Here is a 24,273-nt window from a genome sequence, read left to right as displayed (position 1 = left end):
TGTACTTTAGTAGAAATACTCAGATATTGTACTTTAGTAGAAGTACTCCGATGTTGTTCTTAAAAGTAGAAGTACTCAGATCTTGTACTTGAGTAAAAGTAGAACTACTCAGGTCTTGAACTTGAGTAAAAGTAGAAGTTCTCAGATCTTGTACTTGAGTTAAAGTAGAAGTACTCAGAAAAGTAAAAGTACTCAGATCTTGTACTCGAGTAGAAGTACTCAGATCTTGTACTTTAGTAGAAATACTCAGATATTGTACTTTAGTAGAAGTACTCAGATCTTGTACTTTAGTAGAAGTGGAAGTACCCAGATCTTGTACTTAATAAAAGTAAAGTACTCAGATGTTGTACTTGAGTAAAAGTAGAAGTACTCAGATCTTGTACTTGAGTAAAAGTAGAAGTACTCAGGTCTTGTACTTGAGTAAAAGTAGAAGTACTCAGATCTCGTACTTGAGTAAAAGTAGAAGTACTCAGGTCTTGTACTTGAGTAAAAGTAGAAGTACTCAGATCTCGTACTTGAGTAAAAGTAGAAGTACCAGAGTGTAGGAATACTCTGTTACAGTATAAGTCCTGCATTCAAAATGTTACTCAAGTAAAAGTACAAAAGTATTATCATCAAAATATAGTTAAAGTAGCGACAGTAAAAGTAGTCATTGTGCAGATTGGTCCATTTCAGAATTATATATATGATATGTTTTATAATGATTGATCATGAAAGTGTTCTCAAAGCTGGTGAAGGTGCAGCTAGTTTGAATGACTTTGTATACTGCAGGGTAGCTTGTGAATTTACTCCAGGTGGAACTAAAGTCTGATTTAACACTTGATTATATTTCACATCATTCATCCACATCTGTGAAGTAACTAAAGGTATTAAATACATGCAGTGGAGGAAAAGTACACCATGTGCCTCTGAACTGTAATGGAGCAGAAGTACACCATGTACCTCTGAACTGTAGTGGAGTAGAAGTACACCATGTACCTCTGAACTGTAGTGGAGCAGAAGTACACCATGTACCTCTGAACTGTAGTGGAGTAGAAGTACACCATGTACCTCTGAACTGTAGAGGAGTAGAAGCACACCATGTACCTCTGAACTGTAGAAGTACAAAGTAGCAAAACATTGAAATACTTAAATAAAGTACAAGTATCTCAAAATTGTACCCAAGTATAGTACTTGTTGAGTTTATGAACTTAGTTACTTTACACCAGTGGCTATAAAGATAGAAAGACTAAGCCTTGCACAGAGGCATGAAAATACATTTTCAAAATGCTCAACAGTGCTGTCAAAATTATAAACTGACTGCTACACAATTAAAATAAATGCTTTTATATATTTCTATGAGATGTGACTCTTTGGCGTTTCTGTTATTATTAACACTGCTGCTTTAGTTGTTCTGACTGCTAAAATCATCTGTTATTCCTAATTTTAAAGCCGATATGCCATGGGGTCGGGGGGCTCGGATCCTTGTCACCTTTTTCATACCTGATTAGTTTGCATCCCTGACTACAGTTGCTTTAGCGTGTAGAAGCTAGTAAGCCTACTATTTGATTTGTTTTAGATGGGCACTACATGTTTCATATGCAGACCTTATTTTCCTGTTCCATGTTCAAATAAACCATTTTCAGTGGTAATTTTTGTTTGGTCATGGAAAATGAGGTAAAGGTCATTGAGAAGTCATGGAAAAATCATTAAAAATCATTGATGAAAAAGTGTATGAACCCTGTGTACACAAATAGTGTGTTTTATGTTGTTTTTTCTCCCACAGGAGCTCCATGCTGACATTCAGTCCCAGTTCCTCCCTGAGATGCTGGGCACCATGCTGCGGACCCTGCACAGCCACATGGACTCAATCAGCCTGGAAGATGTCACCCAGGGTCTCCGCGCCTCCTTCAAGGTCCTGAGTAAGATCCAGATGCCTGTAGCTTATATGGACAATGAGGCAGGGTCCCAGACAGAAGAGCTGGAGTTTCAGTCAGCGGAGGAGGAAAGCAAAACAAATCAGGTGAGGCATTTACAGTCAGAACCATGTAGTGTTGCTTTTTTTATTTATTTGTTATGTTTTACTGTGACTTAACATGGGTTGTACTCTATCTAGGGTATTGAGAAGGAGGGAGAGGAGGATGGCAAGGTTGGCCAGGTTAATGGTCACCATGCAGAGGAGGAGCTGAAGAGAGATGGAGGAGAGGAGGCAAACGGTGTTTACCCAACACTCAGGTCCGAAGACAGCGGATTGGGAATCAGCGCCTCACCATCAGAGCAGCATCTCCCACGAGTCATGGGGATCAGGGAGGAGGGAAATGGAGTTTGCAAAGAAGCCGAGGGAGTGTGGAGGAGGGGAGGCAGCGTAGACAACATGAGCCAGTGTCTGCAGGACATCCTGGCCTTCATAAGCACCAGGTAAACTACTGAGACATTGTTGAATTACCCGTAACCTACATTGACCTCCTTTATTATGTGTTTGTATATATATCTATGTATATGTATTCAGACTTACTGTGTATTGTACTGTGTGTAATCACAACTGAGCGAATACCTGAATTTCTCCTTTGGGATACAATCAATGTGTTTCTTCTTCTTCTTTATTTAGTGTGATTTTTATAAATACTTTCCCTCAATGTTTCAGATACCTGCTGGTGCAGGTGGAGGACGTCAGGGCATCGGAGAAAGAAGCTCAGCCCGACCTTACTGCTGCTTCTGTGGATCAGAAGACATCGGGACAGGCCAAAGGTGGGCGGGAAATTAAAGACAAACTGAGTGAACTGTTCAATCCACACAAGTTTAAACCCCGCCCTGTATCTGAAGGCCCGCCCCCAGCAGCCCCCACAGAGCAGAAGAAGGAGCGGGGGCATCTGGACTGGGCGGCCGGCTTCATGCCCCGCAGCAGGGCGGAGATCTCTGAGGCCGGTCGACAGGCTTTCACCGCCACCTGCCACCTGCTGCTGGAGTGCACCACCTTCCCCATCTACCTGAGCGAAAAGGAGACTCTGGATCTCCACACTCACATGTTTGGCAACACAGGTCAGCACAGAGAAGTTATTTATCCAGCTGATTTAATACTGTTGTCAGCTACATACTTTAAAGGTGGGAGCTGCAATTCTAGACAGAAAGATAGATCATAGTTGAACTCGGCAACCAAAGAAATATGAATAGATCCCGTCAGTGCTCTTTGAGAACCTCAGCCTGTGCCAGATTTAACTCTCACTGCCTATGGCATTCCCCTGCCGAAAAGATGATATGTATGTGGCTTGTAGGGCTGTACCGATAAGTAGCCTCATTTATAATGTTGACATTTACATTATTTTGATTTAGAACTTGGAGAAACTGAGTCCACTTTCCACCTTTTCTTGCCCTCTCTCTGGTACAGAACATTTCTGTAACTGTCAAAGTCCAAAAGTCGAAATGCATTGATCAAAGATAGATCTTATCATTTCTAAAAATCAACATCAGATTTGTATCAAACAAATGTTCTGCTTCAATTAATATTTGTTTGCCTACATTTGAGGTTTTATTCAAAAACTTTAATAAAATATGTGAATGGAAATGTTTTCCACCCCCACACAGAATTGACAGCCAGTAGACCTTGAGGAGTTAATCGCCTGATTTGACACAGAATCACAGACTACACCCCCACAGAAATGACAATGCGATTTTGTTTTCCGTAGGTGGGATGGATGTGGACAGCCTACCGGTGTGGTTGAGGTCCTTGATGATACTGTGCTCCCTGTCCAGAGACTACAACATCCAGCACACTGCAGTGTCCTCCCTGTTGGAGCTCATCAACCATTCCCAGTCCTTAGCGCTGGTCATCCAGGACAAACACAAGCGCTACCAAAGATCTGAGTCCAACCCTCTGAGTGAGCGGCTGCAGATGGTCACTGTGCCCCCCATCTACCCTGCTATGCTTCGTGTCATAGAGGAAGGCACAGATTTCTACCAGGTTAGATTATAAAATGGAAAATGATGTTGTAGCTCAATGAAGCTCAATTTAAATGTAGTATTTCATCTTTATTTCCCGTGACTCAGAGGGTGTCCCAGGTTCTGTGGAACCAGCTGGACACGGAGAGGAGAGAGCAGCACATTTCCTGTGTGGAGCTCTTTTACAGGCTTCACTGTTTGGCTCCATCGGCGTCCATCTGTGAAGACATCATCTGCCAGGCGCTACTGCACAAAGACAAGGTGTGTAAGCCTGCAAACACACTGAACACAATTTATTCACAAAATGTAATGCTCTCCCGTGTGTCGGCTTTAACAGGATACATAAAGAGAGGTACTACTAATGTGGCAAGTTGAAGAACAGTGTAAAAAGTTATCCTTGTGTTTGTCTGCCTCAGTCTGTTAGGCTGGAAGCACTACACCGCTTCACTGTTCTGTGGCACCTGACCCGGGAGATCCAGACCAACAGGATCACGTCTATTAATCGCTCATTTGACCGGTTAGTGCATAATACAGTACAGACAGACATTATTATGATTAAGACATGGGATGTTGGGTTCCTTTATTTTCAAAATCTAACTGTTCTTAAAATGTGCGTCTCTGTCAGGTCTCTGTGTGTTGTGGTGGACAGTCTGAGCTGTACAGACGGATCAATCAGTGCAGCAGCTCAGTGCTGGCTGATCAGGGCTCTGTCCCTCAATGATGTCATCCGGATCCTGGAGCCCATCCTGCTGATGCTGCTCCACCCCTCCACACAGCGCTGCTCCATTCAGAGCATCAAACAGAATCTCACTGTTGGTAAGTGTATCTGTCAGCATGTGTTGCAAATGCTGTGGATGTTGAGATGCACCTATTTTAATTCCCGATCTTTTAAAAGTCTGACCTTTGGGTTCCGATTTCTGACGATGCAAGGTTTTCTTTACATTTTCTCTAAAACTGTACCAAGTTACTGTACCTTCTCTCACTCTCACTGAAAACAAATTTCAAATATGTTTCGAATGGGTTTTTGGCTGTTCCGCCACAGCTTATTTGGACTTGCAGATGTTCTAAAGAAGAAAGAACAAAGGAAAAACATGTTGTGTGTGTGTGTCTGAATGAATTGTGTGCTGCAGCTGCAACCGTGTAAACAGCATTAAAAACATCATGTTTGTGTACATTTTAATAAAACATCATATATGAGACTAGTTGGCTGATCACTGGTCATGGTCGGTGCTTCTATGATAATATTTAAATTGTATGAATATCTTTGGTTTGGCTCTAATTGTGTTTTTATTTCCTAAAGGTAATGTGAAAGCTCTGAACAACAGAAGTCGAAGCTCCACCAAAACATCTGGGACATCTGCAGATTCCATGGCAACAGAGGTCACCACCTTAAATCTCATGAACATTTTGGACCGGGAAGCCCTGTGGGCAGAGCTGGAAAGTGGGCCGGAGCTGGCCAAAGAACCAGACACTTTAGCGTTGTCTAGAAGTGTGAGCGAAGTGACAGAAGAGGAGGATAGAGAGGAGGAGGAGGAGGAGGAGGAGGAGGAGGAGGAAGCAGAGAGCGAACACACTGAGTCAGCTGACACTAGTGGTGCCCAGTTATCCACGGAGAACTCCAGCTCCGGCTCTGTCCCCAGCACTGAGGAAGCAGGAGTGCTCAACGGCCTGCGGAGGATAGAGTCCGGTCACACACAGGCGTCTGATTCACTGTCAAGCGAGGATGAGGAAGATTTGGAGCTGGAGGCAATAGCCCGGTCTCGCCTGTTGAAACAGGAGCATGAGAAGAGAGAGGCCATTGACTCTCTGTTCCGCCATGTGCTCCTGTACCCTGTGGCGGGCGGGTGGCGCCATCTGCTGCAAGGCTTGGCTCTTTTAGACAGTCTGATGAGGAGCAGTGCTGAGTGTCCTCTGGTGGACGCACTCTCCTACACTTCTCTGGACACGAGCTCTGCTGCACATTTAAACCTGGTCTCCAACCTCCTGCAGCGCCACCAGCAGGCTCAGGGAGGTCAGGGCTTCTACGGCGGCCTCCTCTCTCCTTCCTCCTCCCCCTCTGTGCCCCCATCCCAGCTCATTGAACTGCTAGTGTCCTTGTGCCTGAGGTTCCTGCGCTCACAATACCCTTCCTATCTGAGCCTGGGTCCCCTTGACCTGCAGGGAAACAGGGAGGTTCAGGTGAAGAGTGTGGGGGTGCTGACCCGCATGGTGAACCAGCTCGGCTGCATCGCACAGGGACAAGAGGGCAACGGGGCCAGTATGGAGCCCATCCACAGACTCCTGTCAGAGTGTAAAGTGCAGCAATATGCTCTGCTTACACTTTCCGCATCCATGTATGCCGGTCAGAGGGGAACGGACAAGGGACCCCCAAAGGGTGTGAAGCTGCTGGAGGAGCAGGGCGGCCTGTCGGAGGAGAGTCTGGTGAATCTTGGAGCAGGAGGCGGACAGGAACAGTACCCCTTGCAAATGGAGTTACTGAAACTCCTCCAGGCTCTCATAGTGTTGGAGTACCATGTGTGCGGGGCTGCCTCGGCGTCTGGCCAGCCCGCAGAGCCTCGTGAATCCCCAACTGCCACCACCCCGCTGGCTCGTGAATGGCAAACTGCGGTTCTTTTTCAGCAGTCCATCAAGGCCGCCCAGTACGTCCAGAGCCATCCCATCACAGCACAGGGAATGTTTGTTTCTGCCGCAGCCAGGGCACTGCAGCCACAGTACGGCTACTCCATGCACCCCCACTGGGTGTCACTGCTGTGCTCCTCGCTGCCATACCTGGGTCGATCGTTAGGCATCATTGTGGCTCCACTCATCAGTCAGATCTGCAGGAACTTGGACGAGCTGGTCAAGCTTTACGAGCATGATGGAGGGAAGACAAACCCGAGGTAGAGCACCATTTAAAAACAGAGTCTCTCAGTACCATAGTTTTTTTACACTGTAACAATTTGTCCTTTTCAATGTTAAGGTATTTCTACTGACATTTAAAATGAGACAGTAAAGAAACCATGACTAAAACCCATATAAAACATTTCTAAATTAAGACACTTTTTATTTATGAGGTTTGTTCTTTGTTTCGAACAGCCTGAGTGGTAGAAGGGAAAACATTTCCCCTGACTACCCTCTCACTCTGCTGGAGGGCCTGACCACCATTACACACTATTGTCTACTGGACAACAAGAGGGTGAGGAATGAAACACACACACACACACACACACACACACACACACACACACACACACACACACACACACACACACACACACACACACACACACACACATGCATATTAATATCTTATTTGAATAAGAATTTAAATACCCATTTTCCTTTCTCTTTCTCTCTGTCAGTCTTTTGTGGCCTGCGATCCTGTGGATGTTCGGAATGCACGCAACGCTGTGATCGAGGCACTACCGGACATGCTCAGTAGCATGGCGTTGTTGTGGGGAGTTGTCATGAGGGAAGAGCTTCAGACACGTGGAGCAGACACTGTCCAGAGCAGCAGACATACTTCTACCTCTGTCTACTTTAAAAGCACCAAGGTGTGTGCTACATTCACATTTATGCCTTTCTAAATATATGTAATCACAGATCTGTGTCATTTAGGTTGTGTCGACCCTGCACATTCACATGTTCTCCTTAAACCATGTGCATATGTTATTCTTTTCACTCGTTGTTTAGATCTTACGGCAGCGGATACTGGAGTTCCTGGTCCCTCTAACTGGGCCTTATGGGATTCAGCTCATGGCTTCACTGGGAGCAGTGTGGAGCAGCAGGAAGAGTAAAAGGAGACATAAAAACAAAGTAAGAACTGCAGTTTTTATAGAAATCTGGAAAGAACATATACACGTCTATCTCACAAAGAAACGTTATTGCATGTGTTGGCATCATAACTCTCTCACTCTTTAGGTTTTACCTGTGGCCAGTGAGTCTCGTCTAACCATTGTGGCTCTGGTCAAATCACTGCACACCCTGCACACGGATACCATCCTACAATTGGTCAAGGAGGTGGTGAAAAGACCACATCAGATCAAAGGGGACCAGGTATACAAAAACACATACAGGCACAGCTCTCAACACGTGTATTCTGGAATTTTCCGAAGTACATGTTTCATGTTTTACTTTTCTCTCCATCAGAAGTCAACACTGGTAGATATACCAATGCTTCAATTTAGCTACACCTATATCCAGAGGTAATTATGACATGCAATGCAAGTTTTCACCTCGGGTTGAATACAAATATAAGACAGATTTACAATTACAATTTACAAATGTTCCTTATTATTATATATTATTTATTGTTAACTATTCTACAATCTTCTTGAAGACGCTTTAGAGACAGGGCTTTCTTAGTAGCTGCTGGAACAGTCTCCATGAAAGTATAATATAATACAGCAGAATCTATTGAATCCTTTAAAATGTGTCTTAAGGCCCACTTACTCTTGCCTGCCCCTGCAATGATTAAAGATGTGATTTGCATTCATCTTAAATGCATGAATGTATTTGTTTCTGTGTATTTATGCATTATATTCAGCTACTTTTGTCAAGTGATTATCTTTTTTGCAAAAGTATTGATGTTGTTTAGAACTGTCTAACTGGTATGTTTTTAAAATGCTCTATTTATAAAATCGACTTGAATCTAATAATTTCTCTTTATTTGTAGCATTTCAGCTCAGACTCTGCAGGAAAACGTGGTTCCTCTCCTGAGTTTGTTACGGGAATCTGTTCAGCTCAACCTGGCCCCGCCCGGCCACTTCTTGTTGCTGGGGTCAGTTTTCCACACAGTCAATTGTACAATACAGGGTTGCACAACAAAAAGCAGGTGTAGTCCCTTTATTTAAACAGCTGATAAATGCACTGCACTCTATGACATTAATATTCTCTACCTATTTGTATGCTTTTATTGTCTGTCCATAGCCTTTATGTGCCTTGTATTTATTCTTATGTGTGCCTCTTATCTATTCTTGTAATATTATATTTGGTTATAATGTTATGTTCGTTGTGAAGCACTTTGGCAAATCCTCTGTTTTTAAAAATGTGCTATAGAAATAAAGTGGATTGGATTGGATAACATGTGTTGGTCTCCTATATTAAAAATATCTTACTTATTAATGGTTTCTGTTTTGCAGAATACTCAATGACTTTGTCAATAGGCTCCCCAACCTGGACAATAAGAGGTACACCAGAGACCTGCAGGTATGAGTCAGCTATATAGAATGTAATGTTGTAATGCTCTAGCTATGACACTGTAGTGATATTGATGGTGCCGTTATTGTGCAGGAGGTGACTCAGCGGATCCTGGAGGCAGTGGGGGGGATCGCAGGCTCCTCCCTGGAGCAGACCAGTTGGCTGAGCCGCAGCCTGGAGGTCAAAGTGCAGCCACAGGTGTGCCCTGATGCAGAGGAGCATGACGATGCAGATGTGGATGGAGACCACTATGGTAATTTGACATACTTCTGTAAAATGCATGTGAGCTGACTTCATCTGCAATCCCCATTAACTGGTTGAGAACACTTCAGGGGATTTATATAAAACGGAAAGTTCAGGTGCTTGATAATGATTGGCTCAGCCACGCCTGATAACATCAGTCACATAGCCAAACAAACTGTTTCAAATAGTCCGATTTGTTGTTACATTTTTATTTAATGGTTGGATTAGTCATATACAAGTGGTAGGAAAAGATCAACAGGATAAAGGAGGAATATAAAAGAAGAATGGAGACATGCTGAAATCACTGAGAGAGAAATTGAAGAGCTGGAAAAGTAAAGTCAATACTTAAAAATAGTATTCCATGGATGGAGAAAAGTGTTTCACTTAACTTAACTTTCAACTTAAGAGAAGGGGTCAGCTGCTAGAACTAGCACAAACAATTACTTTCATTATTGATTACATAGACAACTATTTATTCGTTTATTCAATTAATAATTTTGGTATATAACATTTCAGAAAAAAAAGAAAACTCTTATTCCTTTCTTATCTCCTTGTCAGAGTCAATGGCTCAAGCGAGCACCATGGTCTCCTCCTCAGCCCCCTCGGCTTACAGCGTGCAGGCTTTGGTTCTCCTGGCTGAGGTAAGATTTCTTAAGTTTTATTTATGAGGAAAAATAAATGCGTGACTTATTTTGTGTTTGTATTGTTTATCACATTCTCTTGCTGAATAGGTCTTGGCACCACTTCTGGACATGATATACCGCAGTGATGAGAAGGAGAAGGCCGTTCCTCTCATCACTCGACTCATGTACTATGTTTTCCCCTACCTGAAGAACCACAGGTAATCAGTGTTCATGGCTCTCAATGCTAACAGCTTTGGTCTGTGTGGTCTCTGTAGACGTCTTCTTACTTACCTTTCTCTCCTCTAGTGCCTACAACATGCCCAGCTTCGAAGCAGGAGCCCAGCTGCTGAGCAGTCTGAGTGGGTATGCCTATACCAAAAGGGCCTGGAAAAAGGAGGTCTTTGAGCTCTTCATGGATCCCCTCTTCTTCACCATGGACGCCTCCTGTGCTCCCAGGTTAACATCTTATTTACCCGCTGCCCTCTCTTAGCCTACTAGTTGGTTATTTTGTTTTTGGACAAGTAAGATTTCTTAAGGTGAACTTTTTGTGATGTGTTGGAATGCTAAATTACTCATTTCAAGTAAATATGAAACGTCATTAGTCTAAAATGTATTTAATTGTATTACATGAATGAATTGGGGATTACCTATGTCTAATGTCCTCCTCCTTGTTTTCTCTAAAGTTGGAAATCCATTACTGACCATCTGCTGACTCATGAGAAGACCATGTTTAAAGATCTGATGAGTAAGTACAGCCTGTAGGGAATGTGTGTGGTGCGGAGAGAAATGTTATTGTAAGTTAAAGGTGAGCTAGTCCCTGTGGATATAACCCCTTCTCAATTATTCTAAATGTTATATTAATTCACCATTTACCTTTTGATAGAAGATTAGTTTATCAGAAATACATTTCTTCTTCCATAAAACATAGGTTTGAGAAATAAATGTTCCAATATGAAATCAATTACTCAATATAATTGACTCTCCCCTCCTTTTTCTTACATATGTCACATATGTAATAATAATTTAGGAGTCTATTCCTCATCTCTCTCTTTTCTCACTTCCCCATCTCTTTCTTCTCTCACTTCCCCATCTCTCTCTCTTCTCACTTTCCCATCTGTCTCTCTCTTCCTCATCTCTCTCTCATCCTCATCTCCCTCTTTCCTCACTTCCCTATCTCCGTCTTCTCTCACTTCCCCATTTCTCTCTTGTCTCACTTTCTCATCTGTGTCTTTCCTCTCTTCCACATCCCTCTCTCATCACACTTTCTCATCTGTGTCTTTCCTCTCTTCCACATCCCACATATGAAACAATAACTTAGGAGTCTATTTAAGCATGGTATAGTTTACAATCTATCAACCGAGAAGACTCAGTATCACCTGTGTGCAGCTTACAAAAAAAAATTGTGAGAAACATATATTATGCAGGAAATGTATACCTTTGTTGAAAAACAAAGCATATCAGATTTGGGAAGAAAAGCTTCATCCCCTTAACATCTGAGTAACTACTGAAGGCATAGCATGAATGATAGTGTGTGTCTGAGGGTGCCATTACTGAGAAATGTCAAACAAACTCAAAACCTTACATTTGAAAACAGGTTTGCATTCCTCCACTTAAGGTGACGTTATCATTGGAAACAATAAAAGTTAATTGTCTTGATGTAGAATCCATCAATTGAATCGTCAGAGCAGAACAGAATGGTTGTATTGTAGTCCGAGTACCGTGCAGCCTCTAGTTTTTCCAGGTGGAAACATTGTCCATATAATGTGAATACATGCAGAATTAGACAGTAAGAAGCCCCTGACATTAGGCCTATACTAAAAATAGTAGGGGCTTTTAACAGCTTGCCAACTTACAGGCATCCTCTGCATAGCAGTATGAATAGTCTCAAAAAAACAAACGACCCACTCTGTGGTAACGAGAGTCATATTTCTGAACCAAATGCCCTAAGTGAAGCCGTTAGTCTCATCTGAGTGACACAAGGGTTGGTGACAGGGAGGCTTCCAAGTGTTCAAATCAGATGTCAAGCTTTCAGTTCATGGCTCGGTGGGGGGGGGGGAGCAGACCAGTGGCGGCGTTAGGGGGTGGCTACTTGGGCTCAAGCCCCGGATGTTTTCTGAAAAGCCCCGGATGTTTCACTTGCAAAAACATCTCGGGAGTAATGTGCAGTACCGGAGTCCACCAGAGAGGCATCCTCTGCGGGACATTAGCCTGCGTACTGCATAGCCTGCCCTGAAGTAGAAGTGATCCTTCCTAGTGCCTGACGAGTTTTAAGCTAATAGCCAGGGGCGGACTGGCCATCTGTAGAATCTGGAGAACCACAGAACGGCCGGTCGTCAAGGGCCGTTAACGGCCGGCCAGCCCTTTAAAAAAAATTGTTGAACATCATAATTTAAGTTGCACTGATGGCCGACAGAGGGCGACAGCGGCCGCTAATGCAGTTGTGTGGTTCTTATCTGTCAAATAATAACACACGAAGAAGAAGAAGAAAGACCGGCCACAGGAAGTGAAGGGATTAGACGCCACGGCAGACAGGGAGAATAAAAAAACATGGATACAAATCAAAGAAAACAAAAACAAAAAGGTGAGGCCGAGAAGGCAAGAGAAAAAAAGGTGAAGTCACTCGCAGGGGAAGCATATAAATGTCGCAAATTGACAGACCTTTTTCGCAGCAGCGCTGCTACAAGCACTATCAGCAGCAACTTAGAACAAGTGCAAGATGATGAAGAGAATGATGAGGGCGCGAGTTCAGATATACAGCCAGCCTCCTGCGTTCATGATAAGGGACAGAGTTGAGCTGGTGGAAGAACCAGCTCAACTGGCACATACAAGTGCACGGCAAGAGGTGGGTGAGAATTATCCCTTGAACTCAGTGGCGTTTTTCTCCTGGAGGCCAAGGGAAGCCAGGCTTCCCCTGTTTTTTAGGATTGTAGTTATAATTTTAATAAATAAATAAAAACGTTTCGTTTAGTTTCGGTAATTATTCTGCCGGCCCGTCTCTCCCCCATTCTCTGAGTATTTTACAAAGAGTGAAACAGCGCCCCTCTAGATGTTATGGTGAAACAGTAGATTGCACTCTCTGTTGCGAGAGGAGGCTAGCTGAAATTGGCTTCCCTTGGTGAAAAAAAATTGAGGGATTGACCAATCACATGAGGCTCACGTCATGCCTCACAATCCAATCAAATTGCATCAACTTCAGTTCGTACTGTAACTGTCATCACTGCCCTTTAAAAAGTAGCAAGCAACTGAAGCAAGTGCAATTATGGAGGGTGGAGAGTATTTCATCAAAATAATTTTAGAGCATGCGAACGCTGCTCTCATTCCGGGGTAGCATGCTCGCATTGTGCCCGTCTCCCGCTGGCCCTCAGACAGCAGAGAGCGGACGCTCTCGCTGCTGCAGCTGTCAAGGACGATTGGCACGTCCGGGAGGAGTACTCCGGGGACAAAGCCATTGATTTTCTGGATCAGAGTGGAGGGCACGAGTCGGACGACTACATCCCCTCCATACAGGGATCAACGGGTGATTCCCCCATTATCTCTCCCCTCCGGACGGAGGAGACAGATAGGGAAACCGGTGTAGGTCCGGTGTATGATCCCGTGATCCCTATCTCCGCCAACACGGCATTGCCGTCGATTGGCGGGATTCTCCTGGAACTGCCAGAGATCATATCCAAGGCGGCCGCCTGGAGAAATCTCCCCGTTCCCCTAGCTCAGGAGAGCTCGCCGCCGGATGATATGTCCGGGGTGTTCTCCCGGGTACACAGGGTCAGGAGGGACCCGGTCTGGCCACGCTTCCCGGCCATAAGGAAGTACCAGGAGGGGGCGGCAGCGGACCCTGGAGCCATGAGGTCTGCGATAGGGACATACGTGCCTCTCACGAGAGTGGAGGGACTCACGGACGTGGGTTTCCCGACCGTGCCTCCGCTAGAGCCGAACCTCACAGCATTCTTTGGGGCTAGGCAGGCCAGCTCGGTTTCCGGACGGCAACCCATGCTGGCTGCCACCAAAGACAGGTTTGTCGCCAAACAGACGGACCGGATGCACCAGTGTGCTTTCCAGGCGTCAGGGGCGGCAAATAACATAGCGTTGCTGACAAACTCCATGGTGGAAATGTCGGAGCAGTCTAAAACTATGTCCTCAGGGGAGGCTGAGGAGATAGGCAAGGCGGCCAGTACTGCACTCACCCTGTGCGCAGCAGTCGCAGTCTCGCAGGCGCGGATTGCGGCATGGGCGACACAGGTCCACCGGTATCTCTGGCTACAGCAGGGGAATATACCGGAGGGTGCAGGAAAAGATCTTCTGGAGGCTCCAATTAGTCCGGACGGACTATTTGGACCACAGTTCCATGCCATGGTGGAAGGTATGAAGTCTGCTTCAGAGCAAGCAGACAACATAAGGCGTCATGCTAGCTGGCTACAGGACAAACGTCCGCAGCGACAGCAGCGTCAGCAACGACAGCATCCGCAGCCCCCGCTACAGTCTCAACGGGGGCAGAGCGGGCAGCGGCGAGAGCAGCAATGGCGTCAGCACCGCCCTTCGGCAGCGGCAGGGGCTCCGTCCCAGGTCTCCGCTCCTCCGCCGCAGAGACAGGATCTGCAGGCGGCGAGTCGGAGGGGAAGGAAGAACCCCCGCTCCTGGTCTGCTCCTCCGAGAGAACCTCCGAGGAAGCAGAACAGAAGATGACTCTTTGGGGGGGTTATGTGGGAAGAGAGAGATTGGTCAATAAAAATGATTCAAATCTCAACAGTGTGTCTGTAGCACCTGTGTCTCACGTATCCCCCACACTAGTCAGGCCGGTTGCTATTAATCTATTGATTAAAAAGCAGCGGGACTTGTTGCATAATCCATCTGCTGTTAACCGGTCGGTTAATAGACAGAGGGACTCGCTGGTGGAGCCAGCTGTTTCTAATCGAACGGTTAGCAAACAGCTAGGCTCGCTGTATAAGCCTGCGGTATTTAACCAGTCGGTTATAAGACAGCAGGGCTTGACATTTAAATCGGCCGCTTCTATCCTTACGGGTAACAAGCAGCGCGATTTTTCCTCTGTCTCAGTTGTGCCTACACACAGTCGTATTAAGCCTAGCACGGCTGTTACGCAGGAGGTGAAAAACACTGCACACCAGGGTTTCCGCTAGGATTTTTTCTCGCCGGTCAAATGTCCGGGCAGAATTTATTTTACCGGACTAATTTGAAACTTACCGGTCATATTTCAATAATAATACGGGTTGTGTGACAGAGTTTCCGTTAGCATGTAATTACCGGACTATGAGCAGATATGCTTCAGTTTAAAACTCAGTTCACGGGCTCATTTTTATATTGCTTCAGTTTATAATCGTAACAGATCGAAAAATTCAGATTCATTTTTCAATAAATGATACAACAAACAACATACTTATTACATTCAAACAAACTACTTGTAGTAGATAACGTACATTATTCAAAAGTTTACATTACATTTGAATAATAACACGGGAGAAACGGATCCTCTCTTTTCCCCTCTCCCTCCCTCTCTCTCCTGACAGCCCGTCAGTTTCTCAAGCAGCTCCTGCAGCCCGCTAAACAGAGGGCGGGGCTTCAGGTGCTCATGCAGAGCTGCGTGTCTCCGTCTGACTCAGCAGCTGATCTGATCTCTCTCTCGCGTCCGGTTACACTTCACTCGCGTTTATGTCCATATCGATCAGATCCAGCTCTCCTGATCGGCCTTTATAGAGAGCACCGATCAAACTATTAAGAGTGAATATCGGCCGATAATGACCGGCGGTCGATCGATCGGAGCCTCCCTAATTATTACCAGACATGTTGACCGTCAGGTTTTCTATTTACCGGTTTTTAATAAATTTTACCAGCTAAAAAACGGTTATTACCGGCTAACGGAAACCCTGCTGCACACACCTCCACAAGTTGGAGCATAAACCCGCCTCAGGGTCCTGTTTATGAGCCTTCTCATAAACAGAGACAGGATGAGAGTCGGGGTGTGATGCAGCGTGTGGAGACCCCTTCACAGCCCTTTAGGGTGGGGCCCCCCTTGGGTTGCGTCACGAGCAACGGCGGCAAGGGCTCTGGCATGGCTAGTCACCATGACTACCACAGCACAACAAAAACAGGTACGCCCGCTCTCAGAGCGATGCTCAGAGTGGAGGCGGCTATGTTTAATGGACGGATGGATGAGCAGGCTGATCAGCAGAGGGTACTCTCTGCAATTTGCCCCCCCCCCCCCCCCCCGCAGTTCAATGGGATTCAGGAAACACTTCTGTCATCCCAAGAACAGTGCCTGGCGCTCCAGACGGAGCTGCAGGAACTCCTGGTAAAAAGTGCGATTTCCAGGGTTCCTCAGGGGGAAGAAAATCGGGGGTTTTACTCCCGTTATTTTCTTATCCCGAAAAAGGCCGGGGGGATGAGACCCATCCTAGATCTGTCAGCATTCAACAGAGTGATACGGAAAAGACCGTTTCACATGCTGACAATCAAACAGGTAATGGAGTGTGTTCACCAGGGAGATTGGTGCACCTCTACAGACCTGAAGGATGCTTACTTCCATATAACCATCATCCCAAAACACAGAAAATTCCTGCGTTTTTCATTCCAGGGAATATCGTACCAGGTCAATCGACTGCCGTTCGGATATTCCCTGGCTCCACGCACTTTTTCAAAGTGTGTGGAGACGGCGCTGGAGCCGCTACGCAGAGGAGGGATGAGAGAGTTATTTTATCTGGACGACCTGCTGTTGCTGGCTCGCTCCAGAGAGGAAGCTGCTTTACAGATGGTACAGCTCGTATCTCACCTGTCAAGCCTGGGTTTCATAATCAATTGGGAGAAGAGCTATCCTCTTCCATCCCAGATCATCATGTATTTGGGGATGGAATTCAACTCAGCCCGCATGAGAGCACGACTCTCACAGCGGAGAGTGGAGAATCTGACAGCTCTCTCCTCAGGCGCGTCACACCCGGCAGGGTGGTGACAGCCCTTTCCGTGATGCAGCTGTTGGGCATGATGTCAGCTGGTCACGTGGTGATCCCCCTGGGTCTCCTTTCCATGAGGAGACTTCAGAGGTGGTTCATTCGCCTGCGCATCGACCCCGTGCGTCAGAGGAGACGCATGGTGTGCGTTCCTCCATCCGTAGGGTTAGATCTGACCTACTGGAAAAATCCCCACATCCTGTCGGTGGGGGTTCCCCTCGGCAGAGTGACGTCACACACCTCGGTGTTTACAGACGCATCGCTCTCAGGGTGGGGAGGAACATGCATGTCGCAGGCAGTGGGGGGACAGTGGCCGCCGCACATGTCCCTTCATATAAATGCGCTGGAATTACTCGCCGTATGGAGAGTAATTCAGCACTTTGCCCCGTTGCTGTGGAATCATCATGTGATGATTCGGACAGACAACAAAACGGCGGCAGCCTACATAAATCGTCAGGGAGGTGTACGATCAGCGCAGCTGCTGGACACAGCCAGGCGGCTATTGTGCTGGGCGCGCACACACATGATCTCGATCAGAGCAGTGTATATTCCCGGCGAGCTGAACAGAGGGGCAGATCTCATGTCCAGAGGAGGTCCTCGACAAGGGGACTGGAGCCTCCACCCCGAGCTGGTCTCCCAAGTGTGGAGCAGGTTCGGGACAGCAGAGGTGGATCTGTTCCCTGCTCGCGGGAACGCGCAGTGTGCTCTCTGGTTCTCCCTGAGAAGGCAGGATCACCCCCCTCTGGGGGTGGACGCGTTCGCACACAGACCGTGGCCCAGGGTGTTACTGTACGCTTTCCTACCAGTCCCTCTGATCCCTCGGTTCCTGGACCGAGTGCAGGAGCGTCCTGGTTTCCCTGCATGCAGCGGATGCTGTCAGGGAGACCGTGGGAAATTCCGTGGCGGAGGGATGCTCTCTCCCAGGTGGAGGGAGCAATCAGCGGTCACCCAGTATTAGGCCAACGTTTGTGGGCATGGCCCCTGAACGGGAACACTTAGAGGGGCTCGGCCTCTCTCAAGATGTTGTGAGGACTATTCAGGGATCCAGAGCCGCGTCCACCAGGGCGTTATACACAACCAAATGGACGGCGTTCCAACGGTGGTGTGTAGGAAAAGGCGTGGACCCCGTGGCGTGTCCCCTGTCTCTCGTGCTGTCATTTCTCCAGCTGTTGCTGGACAGGAAATTGGCCCATAGCACGATAAAAACGTATGCGGCTGCCATCTCGTCATGCCATGTAGGGTTTGGGGTCAGCACGGTGTTTAGTCACCCGCTGACAAAACGTTTCCTACGAGGAGTACAGAGACTCAGACCGGTATCACGTGCTTTAGCGCCTCAATGGGATTTGGCTGTAGTGCTGTGCGCACTAGGTAAAGCCCCTTTTGAACCGCTGGATCAAGTTCCCCTGAAGTTTCTGTCAGCCAAGGTAGCGCTGCTCCTGGCTCTGACTTCAGCTAAAAGGGTGAGTGATTTGTCTGCTCTCTCTGTGGCTCCTTCATGTCTCCAGATCCAAGGAGATGGCAGCTCAGCTGTGTTACGCCCGAACCCGGCGTTTATGCCGAAGGTGATCACAAGCTCGTTCAGATCGAGAGTGATAACGTTGGAGGGCTTCTTTCCTCTGCCTCACACATCAGAGGAGGAAGCCACATCTCATCTCCTCTGTCCCGTGCGCGCGCTGGCATGCTATGTTACACGCACGGCTGCGTTACGCAAATCCCAGCGTCTGTTTGTGCATTTCAGAGAGCGCTCAGTAGGACAGCCTCTATCTGCACAGCGCCTGTCACACTGGCTGGGTGAGGCGGTGTCACAGGCGTATGTTTCCTCTGGGTTGGATCCACCGGAAAACATTAAAGCGCATAGCACCAGAGGAATATCAACTTCTACGGCATTGTTCGGAGGAATGACAGTGGAAGACATTTGCACTGCTGCATCTTGGTCTTCACCCTGTTCGTTTATTCGTTTTTATTTGAGGGATGTCTCCCATTCCTCTCTGACACACTCAGTACTGAATAGTCTGCCAGATTGAGGAATATCGGGGTTTTTCCAAATTGCAGGCCTCTCTCCTGCCTGTCGGCATGTAGAACGCGGCCGTTGCTCCCCTCTCTTGATCGTTTAAGTAAGACTTAAAAAAACTCTACTTTTTAAACGACAGGTAGCCCGAGTAAGCCTACCTTCGTTCCTTGATGGGGAAATATTCATTTTTTAATGCTATATTCCCTGGGAACGTGATGCTCCATTTACGCACGGCGAAATGGACATGGGTTATTAACGGAGTAGGTGTGTTTTGTGCTTCTGGTAACGGACGGAACCAGTGGGGCGTAGACTACATCCTGCTTCGCCCTTAACCCAATAGCGATAGCCTTAGAGGGCGAAGCCTTATACGAAATAGAGCTAGGGTTACGTATTGTAACCCAGCTTCTATGAGTATAGGCGCAGGAGCAAGGTTCGGGCCCCACTGGTGCCGCGAATAGCTGAAGAAAAGCTGTGGGAGCGTATTGTAGGGCCTACTTCCTATTTATACGGAAGTGAGCCCGGAGGTGGGGCCCATGTTGTAGGTGGGCGTGGAATAGGTCTGTCAGTGCTGCACACGTGCAGTGGGGTTTACCCAATAGCGATAGCCTTAGAGGGCTGCGCCTATACTCATAGAAGCTGGTTTACAATACGTAACCCTAGTTTGCACCTCACCGTCACATTCCTGTCTATTCTTCGGACGAACTCAAAATAATGGGCAGACCTCCACCCCTCGAAAGTTATCGCTGACTCAGCCATGTTTATGCAGCACTGCACGTGGAGATGTGGACGCACAAGTCGCGCAGATTACGTACATATAAACCTACAAAGTACTGATATAGTAAATTAAAAAGTAATTATTTTTGTGTAGTTGTATATTGCAATAATAACGTATGGTTGTCACAAAATCCCACGGCACACCCGGACTTGCCTCACGGCACACCAGTGTGCCACGGCACACCGTTTTGGAACCACTGTAACACACATTACCAAATAAGGAGTGAGAGTGACGCGTAGCCAAAACCGGAAGCTGCATACACTCTGGTGGCTACCATTAGCAGCTAACTTTTGTGCTCCGATTTTTACATAAAAATGGAATTATGGATTATAAACAATTGCTTCAAAGCCACAGATACATTATTAACCTATGGATCAACCGATTCAGCCGCGTTTTTTCTCATTTTAATGCCATTGAACACGTCTTTTGATCAGATTGACAGCTACGGTGAGACAATCTCCCGTAAAAACTCCGTAAAAGGTACGTGTTGTGATGTCTGTGTTTGCTTCCCCTGTCGCGAGATTAGATCGCTTAGATACTATACTTAAATAATCTGTGGAGTCTCAGCTTTAATCGGATATATTGTATGTGCAGTTTCGATAAGTAATAAGGGTATCTTTATTTTTAATTCTGTGCTAAAGTGCGTTAGCATTTCTTTTTAAAAATGAATAAAACCGCACGTCCCTGCGGTGTGAATATCGCGCATGCGCATATCGCGGTTATCGCCATGACACGGTATATCGTTCAGCCCTAGTTAGTATGTATACAGAACATGACTAAAAATTATCCTAAAATGTAACGTTAACCCTTCATACCTCAGTCTACTTTTAAGATACTAAAATAACGTATTCCATTTTTTCTTTTGTTTTCGCACGTGGAATTATACCGGCTCTCGTTTCAGTACACATAACAACGGAACTGACAGGCAACCCTCTGAATCAGACTCCGATTGGTGTCCGATTCAGAAACGTAACTCTTACACATTTTTACGTCACAAACAAAGATGGTGGATGAGAATAGATCTATAAAACGATAAGTAATGCACCAGAATCAAGGTGAGACTATCCGCATCCTTTAAAACTCGACGCACATTGGTTTCACCTTAATAAGTAAACGACTATTTGAGTGAGTTAAGGCATTAGTTTGCTTCATTAAAGGGTGTTAATGAGTGTTCTCCAGTACCTTTTGTCCGCTTTAAGGTGTTATTAAGGTAGGGTTGATGTTGCTCTCAAAGTGCACCAGATTGATGCTTTCAACTTCAATATTTAAAAAAAAATCTTCCCGGGGGAGCATGCCCCCGGACCCCCCAAGAGGAGGCGACGACTCCCCTAAAGGATGTTCGGTCCACCCCAGACAGGGGTAGCACCGTACCCCGGCACCCCCCCAACAACTCCTGGGCTAAGCCCCGGATCTCCAACAATCCTAAATCCGCCACTGGAGCAGACCCATGTGAGACAGTATCAACGGCTGTGTAATGTTCAGTTTGAGGAGCGTCATTCTCTCTGGGAGCAGGAAATGGTGTCCATTCTCGGACCAGACCATTAATGTCATGTAGAGCAGCCATAGCATCTCTGCGCCTGCACTCAGCCGGACTGTAGCAGGGCAGAACTGGGTGACTCTTAGTGAAGCCGTCCAAAGCCATAGACAAAATGGAACCACATACTAACAAAGGGACACAAGGTCATCGATGTCTCTCTTTACCTTTGGCCTAATCATAAAACAAATTAGTGGGAAAAATGTGGAACAATAATCCATCATCATGTGAAATATTGAGTTAATTTAAATAATTACTTATGGGTTGAAATCAAATTAACATTAACATTAGAACTAAAGTCAGTCAAAATTGGACTTGCACGGATCAGAATCTAAGCAATAGACCATTTTCCCAGCTCTGTAATGAAAAGGATAACAAGATTAGGTACATTACAGGAGTGTGAAAACACCCAAACATGCACACTTATCTTATTCTAGTAGAGATTAGAGGACAGGTCTAATGTTGTGAACAAAATTATCAAGTCAAAGTTTTAGTTATTTTATCTTATGTACCACAGTTAACAATGTGGATAAGGCGAATACACATTGTGTGTGTGTGTGTGTGTGTGTGTGTGTGTGTGTGTGTGTGTGTGTGTGTGTGTGTGTGTGTGTGTGTGTGTGTGTGTGTGTGTGTGTGTGTGTGTGTGTGTGTGTGTGTGTGTGTGTGTGTGTGTGTGTGTGTGTGTGTGTGTGTGTGTGTGTGTGTGTGTGTGTGTGTGTGTGTGTGTGTGTGTGTGTGTGTGTGTGTGTGTGTGTGTGTGTGTGTGTGTGTGTGTGTGTGTGTGTGTGTGTGTGTGTGTGTGTGTGTGTGTGTGTGTGTGTGTGTGTGTGTGGCTTGTTTGCCCAAGGTTTAAGGGTTAATACTCTCTTTATGGTATTTAAATTGGGCTCGAGTAGAACCCCTTCATAGATTTGGCTTGCAACACAAAGTGATACTGATCTCTGTCTGTTAGGATTTGGAAGTCTCATGAAGTCCACATGAAGTGTGGGCCTGTGAAGGAGAGGCCGTTGGGAAACAACAACTGTCTTCGAACTGCAATTACTGATCTTAAAGAGATTGCAACATTATACTCCTTAAAAAATTGCTCAATTTATTTAACTCATTTATTATGCACACAATAAAAACCTCAACAAATATATTGATCCTGGCTTAACCAGCGACCTTTACTCTGTTGTTCATAAGCTTGGTTTCAGAAAACCTGTCAGTAGTTTAACAACTAATTTTAGTAATGTCTATGGAGACTGGTTTTTTTCGTGACGGTGAGGTGCAAACTAGGGTTACGTATTGTAAACCAGTTGATACGAGAAATCATTTGAAACAATTTAATAAAGAATGTTAAACTATATTTAAAACTGTAATTGAACTTCAACTTATATTAATTATCTGAATCCAGTGGCCAGTTGGAATAGATAATCAACAAAGTTTCCATTTTGCAGCAACAGCGCAAAAGGTTTCAATAATAATTAGTTTTATGTCTGAGTCTAGTTCTGTCTTATCTGCTTTGTTTCGGAATATGTTCAATACATTACGTTTTTTTGTATTCATTATTACCATACAATACATAGATTAAGAATAAATGAAACAAATAATACAACATTGACCTAATTGAGCAGACAGATTTTTTTTGCATCCCTGATCTCCTCTGGCAGGTATTTACGACCAGCAGTGATGCCTCTGAGGGTCTCAGGGTGTAAGACGGGCATAGGGTTTATACAAGGTCACAAAGATATCTTAACATACCAGCAATACAATTTAAAATGTATTCTTAAAGCAATATCATCTTATTTTCTTCTTACATCTACAGCGCACACCTTGAACAGTGTGCTTACATTTTCCTCTGCACACTCGGATGCAGGACATAAAAACACTCTTTTGCTATTTATTTTCATTTTGCAGCACATTTATACTATAATATATAATTTTGCTTTACATCTTTATATTATTTATTTTTCTCAAGTCATTTACTTTTGGTGAGATAACTAAAGTTTAGTTCATTTTACCCTGGCTATGGACTGATTCATTATTAGTTGTTACAAAGCATACACAAGACGGCGGGTAGGCAAACCAATATAGAAACAATTAGACAAACAAAGATGAACTCGCAATAAACACCAGCGTGACAGTAAAGTTCATCCAGCTCAATTTAGTCCGAATTAAGAGGTTTCAGAGGGGGTAGGGAATTATAGATGGGGCGTAAAACCACCCGCCATCGAGTTCATCACAACGATGAAACACAGTTTTGTTCTACACTTGCTTGCCACTGCCCATCCGTGATCAATTAGCCTATCATTTTATGTATGCACCCCGGACCGGCACCAGTTTCTCCAGCAACGTAGGGAACGCTCCTCCAGCAAGGTAGAGAACTGTGGCGCATCGGGTGATGCACGCACCTCGCGCTGCCCCGGCCTTGCCAGCAATGTAGAAGACGGTCACAAACAACGAGTGCTTTTAGACCATCTCGTTTTTAATAGAAACGCCGGTGGTGTGAGTTAAAGATATAGACAAAAAGCTGTGACTTTCTCCCTCTCAGCTGCACGGCTTCCAGCCACCCAGACACGGGGGGATATTTACACGCACACACCCGCGGCTGCTTCTGCAGCCGTGTTTAGAGAGGCGATGGGGGGAAATATCTCCGGCTGCTTATTTTTAACTGCTGTGTTGGCTGCTGAAACCCCCAGAATTTGGCGATTCGTTCAATACAAATCTTTACATTGCTTTCATACAGAAGCTCCACTTTACTGATGTATTTCTTTAAGGTTTCTCCTAACATGAGCTGTGCATGCTTGTATGGTACTTCCGTCCCGAGCAGCATACACAGAGAAAATCAGCCAGGACCAAAGTCCCCAGACACTGATCCCCTGGGTTTATTATCCCCATATGTTAATTAACCAAAAAAGGAAACACAACCGCTCAGTTTCACAGGTAATTTTAGGATACCGTCAATCACAGATTCTGGTAAGGCAATGTCCAAATGTGGATTTGAAATTACACTTACCAGTTCTGAAGATTTGTTGGTATTCTGCCGACAACGTCAATTTGTA

At 45.6% G+C, this 24,273-nt stretch overlaps 1 protein-coding gene across 2 annotated transcripts in view; it reads left to right on the top strand.

Moving 5' to 3' along the window:
• dop1b (DOP1 leucine zipper like protein B) overlaps nt 1–24,273 on the top strand; it is a 53,296-nt gene that overhangs the window by 12,144 nt on the left and 16,879 nt on the right. Inside the window, exons 13-33 of one of the 2 annotated variants that reach the window (XM_034109735.1) lie at nt 1,766–2,002; nt 2,096–2,397; nt 2,624–2,727; nt 2,803–3,018; nt 3,663–3,937; nt 4,024–4,176; nt 4,332–4,432; nt 4,541–4,731; nt 5,216–6,794; nt 6,991–7,090; nt 7,257–7,448; nt 7,588–7,710; nt 7,816–7,950; nt 8,044–8,099; nt 8,570–8,674; nt 9,036–9,102; nt 9,187–9,346; nt 9,895–9,977; nt 10,068–10,177; nt 10,266–10,415; nt 10,643–10,704. In XM_034109735.1, the coding sequence (XP_033965626.1) occupies nt 1,766–2,002; nt 2,096–2,397; nt 2,624–2,727; nt 2,803–3,018; nt 3,663–3,937; nt 4,024–4,176; nt 4,332–4,432; nt 4,541–4,731; nt 5,216–6,794; nt 6,991–7,090; nt 7,257–7,448; nt 7,588–7,710; nt 7,816–7,950; nt 8,044–8,099; nt 8,570–8,674; nt 9,036–9,102; nt 9,187–9,346; nt 9,895–9,977; nt 10,068–10,177; nt 10,266–10,415; nt 10,643–10,704 (4,501 nt within the window). Of the gene's footprint in view, nt 1–1,765; nt 2,003–2,095; nt 2,398–2,623; nt 3,019–3,662; nt 3,938–4,023; nt 4,177–4,331; nt 4,433–4,540; nt 4,732–5,215; nt 6,795–6,990; nt 7,091–7,256; nt 7,449–7,587; nt 7,711–7,815; nt 7,951–8,043; nt 8,100–8,569; nt 8,675–9,035; nt 9,103–9,186; nt 9,347–9,894; nt 9,978–10,067; nt 10,178–10,265; nt 10,416–10,642; nt 10,705–24,273 lie in introns of both variants that reach the window. The other variant, XM_034109733.1, reaches the window with a different exon arrangement.

The sequence above is a fragment of the Pseudochaenichthys georgianus genome, chromosome 21 (assembly GCF_902827115.2).
Source record: "Pseudochaenichthys georgianus chromosome 21, fPseGeo1.2, whole genome shotgun sequence".
Taxonomy (NCBI): domain Eukaryota; kingdom Metazoa; phylum Chordata; class Actinopteri; order Perciformes; family Channichthyidae; genus Pseudochaenichthys; species Pseudochaenichthys georgianus.
This window is presented reverse-complemented; position numbering and strand designations above follow the sequence as displayed.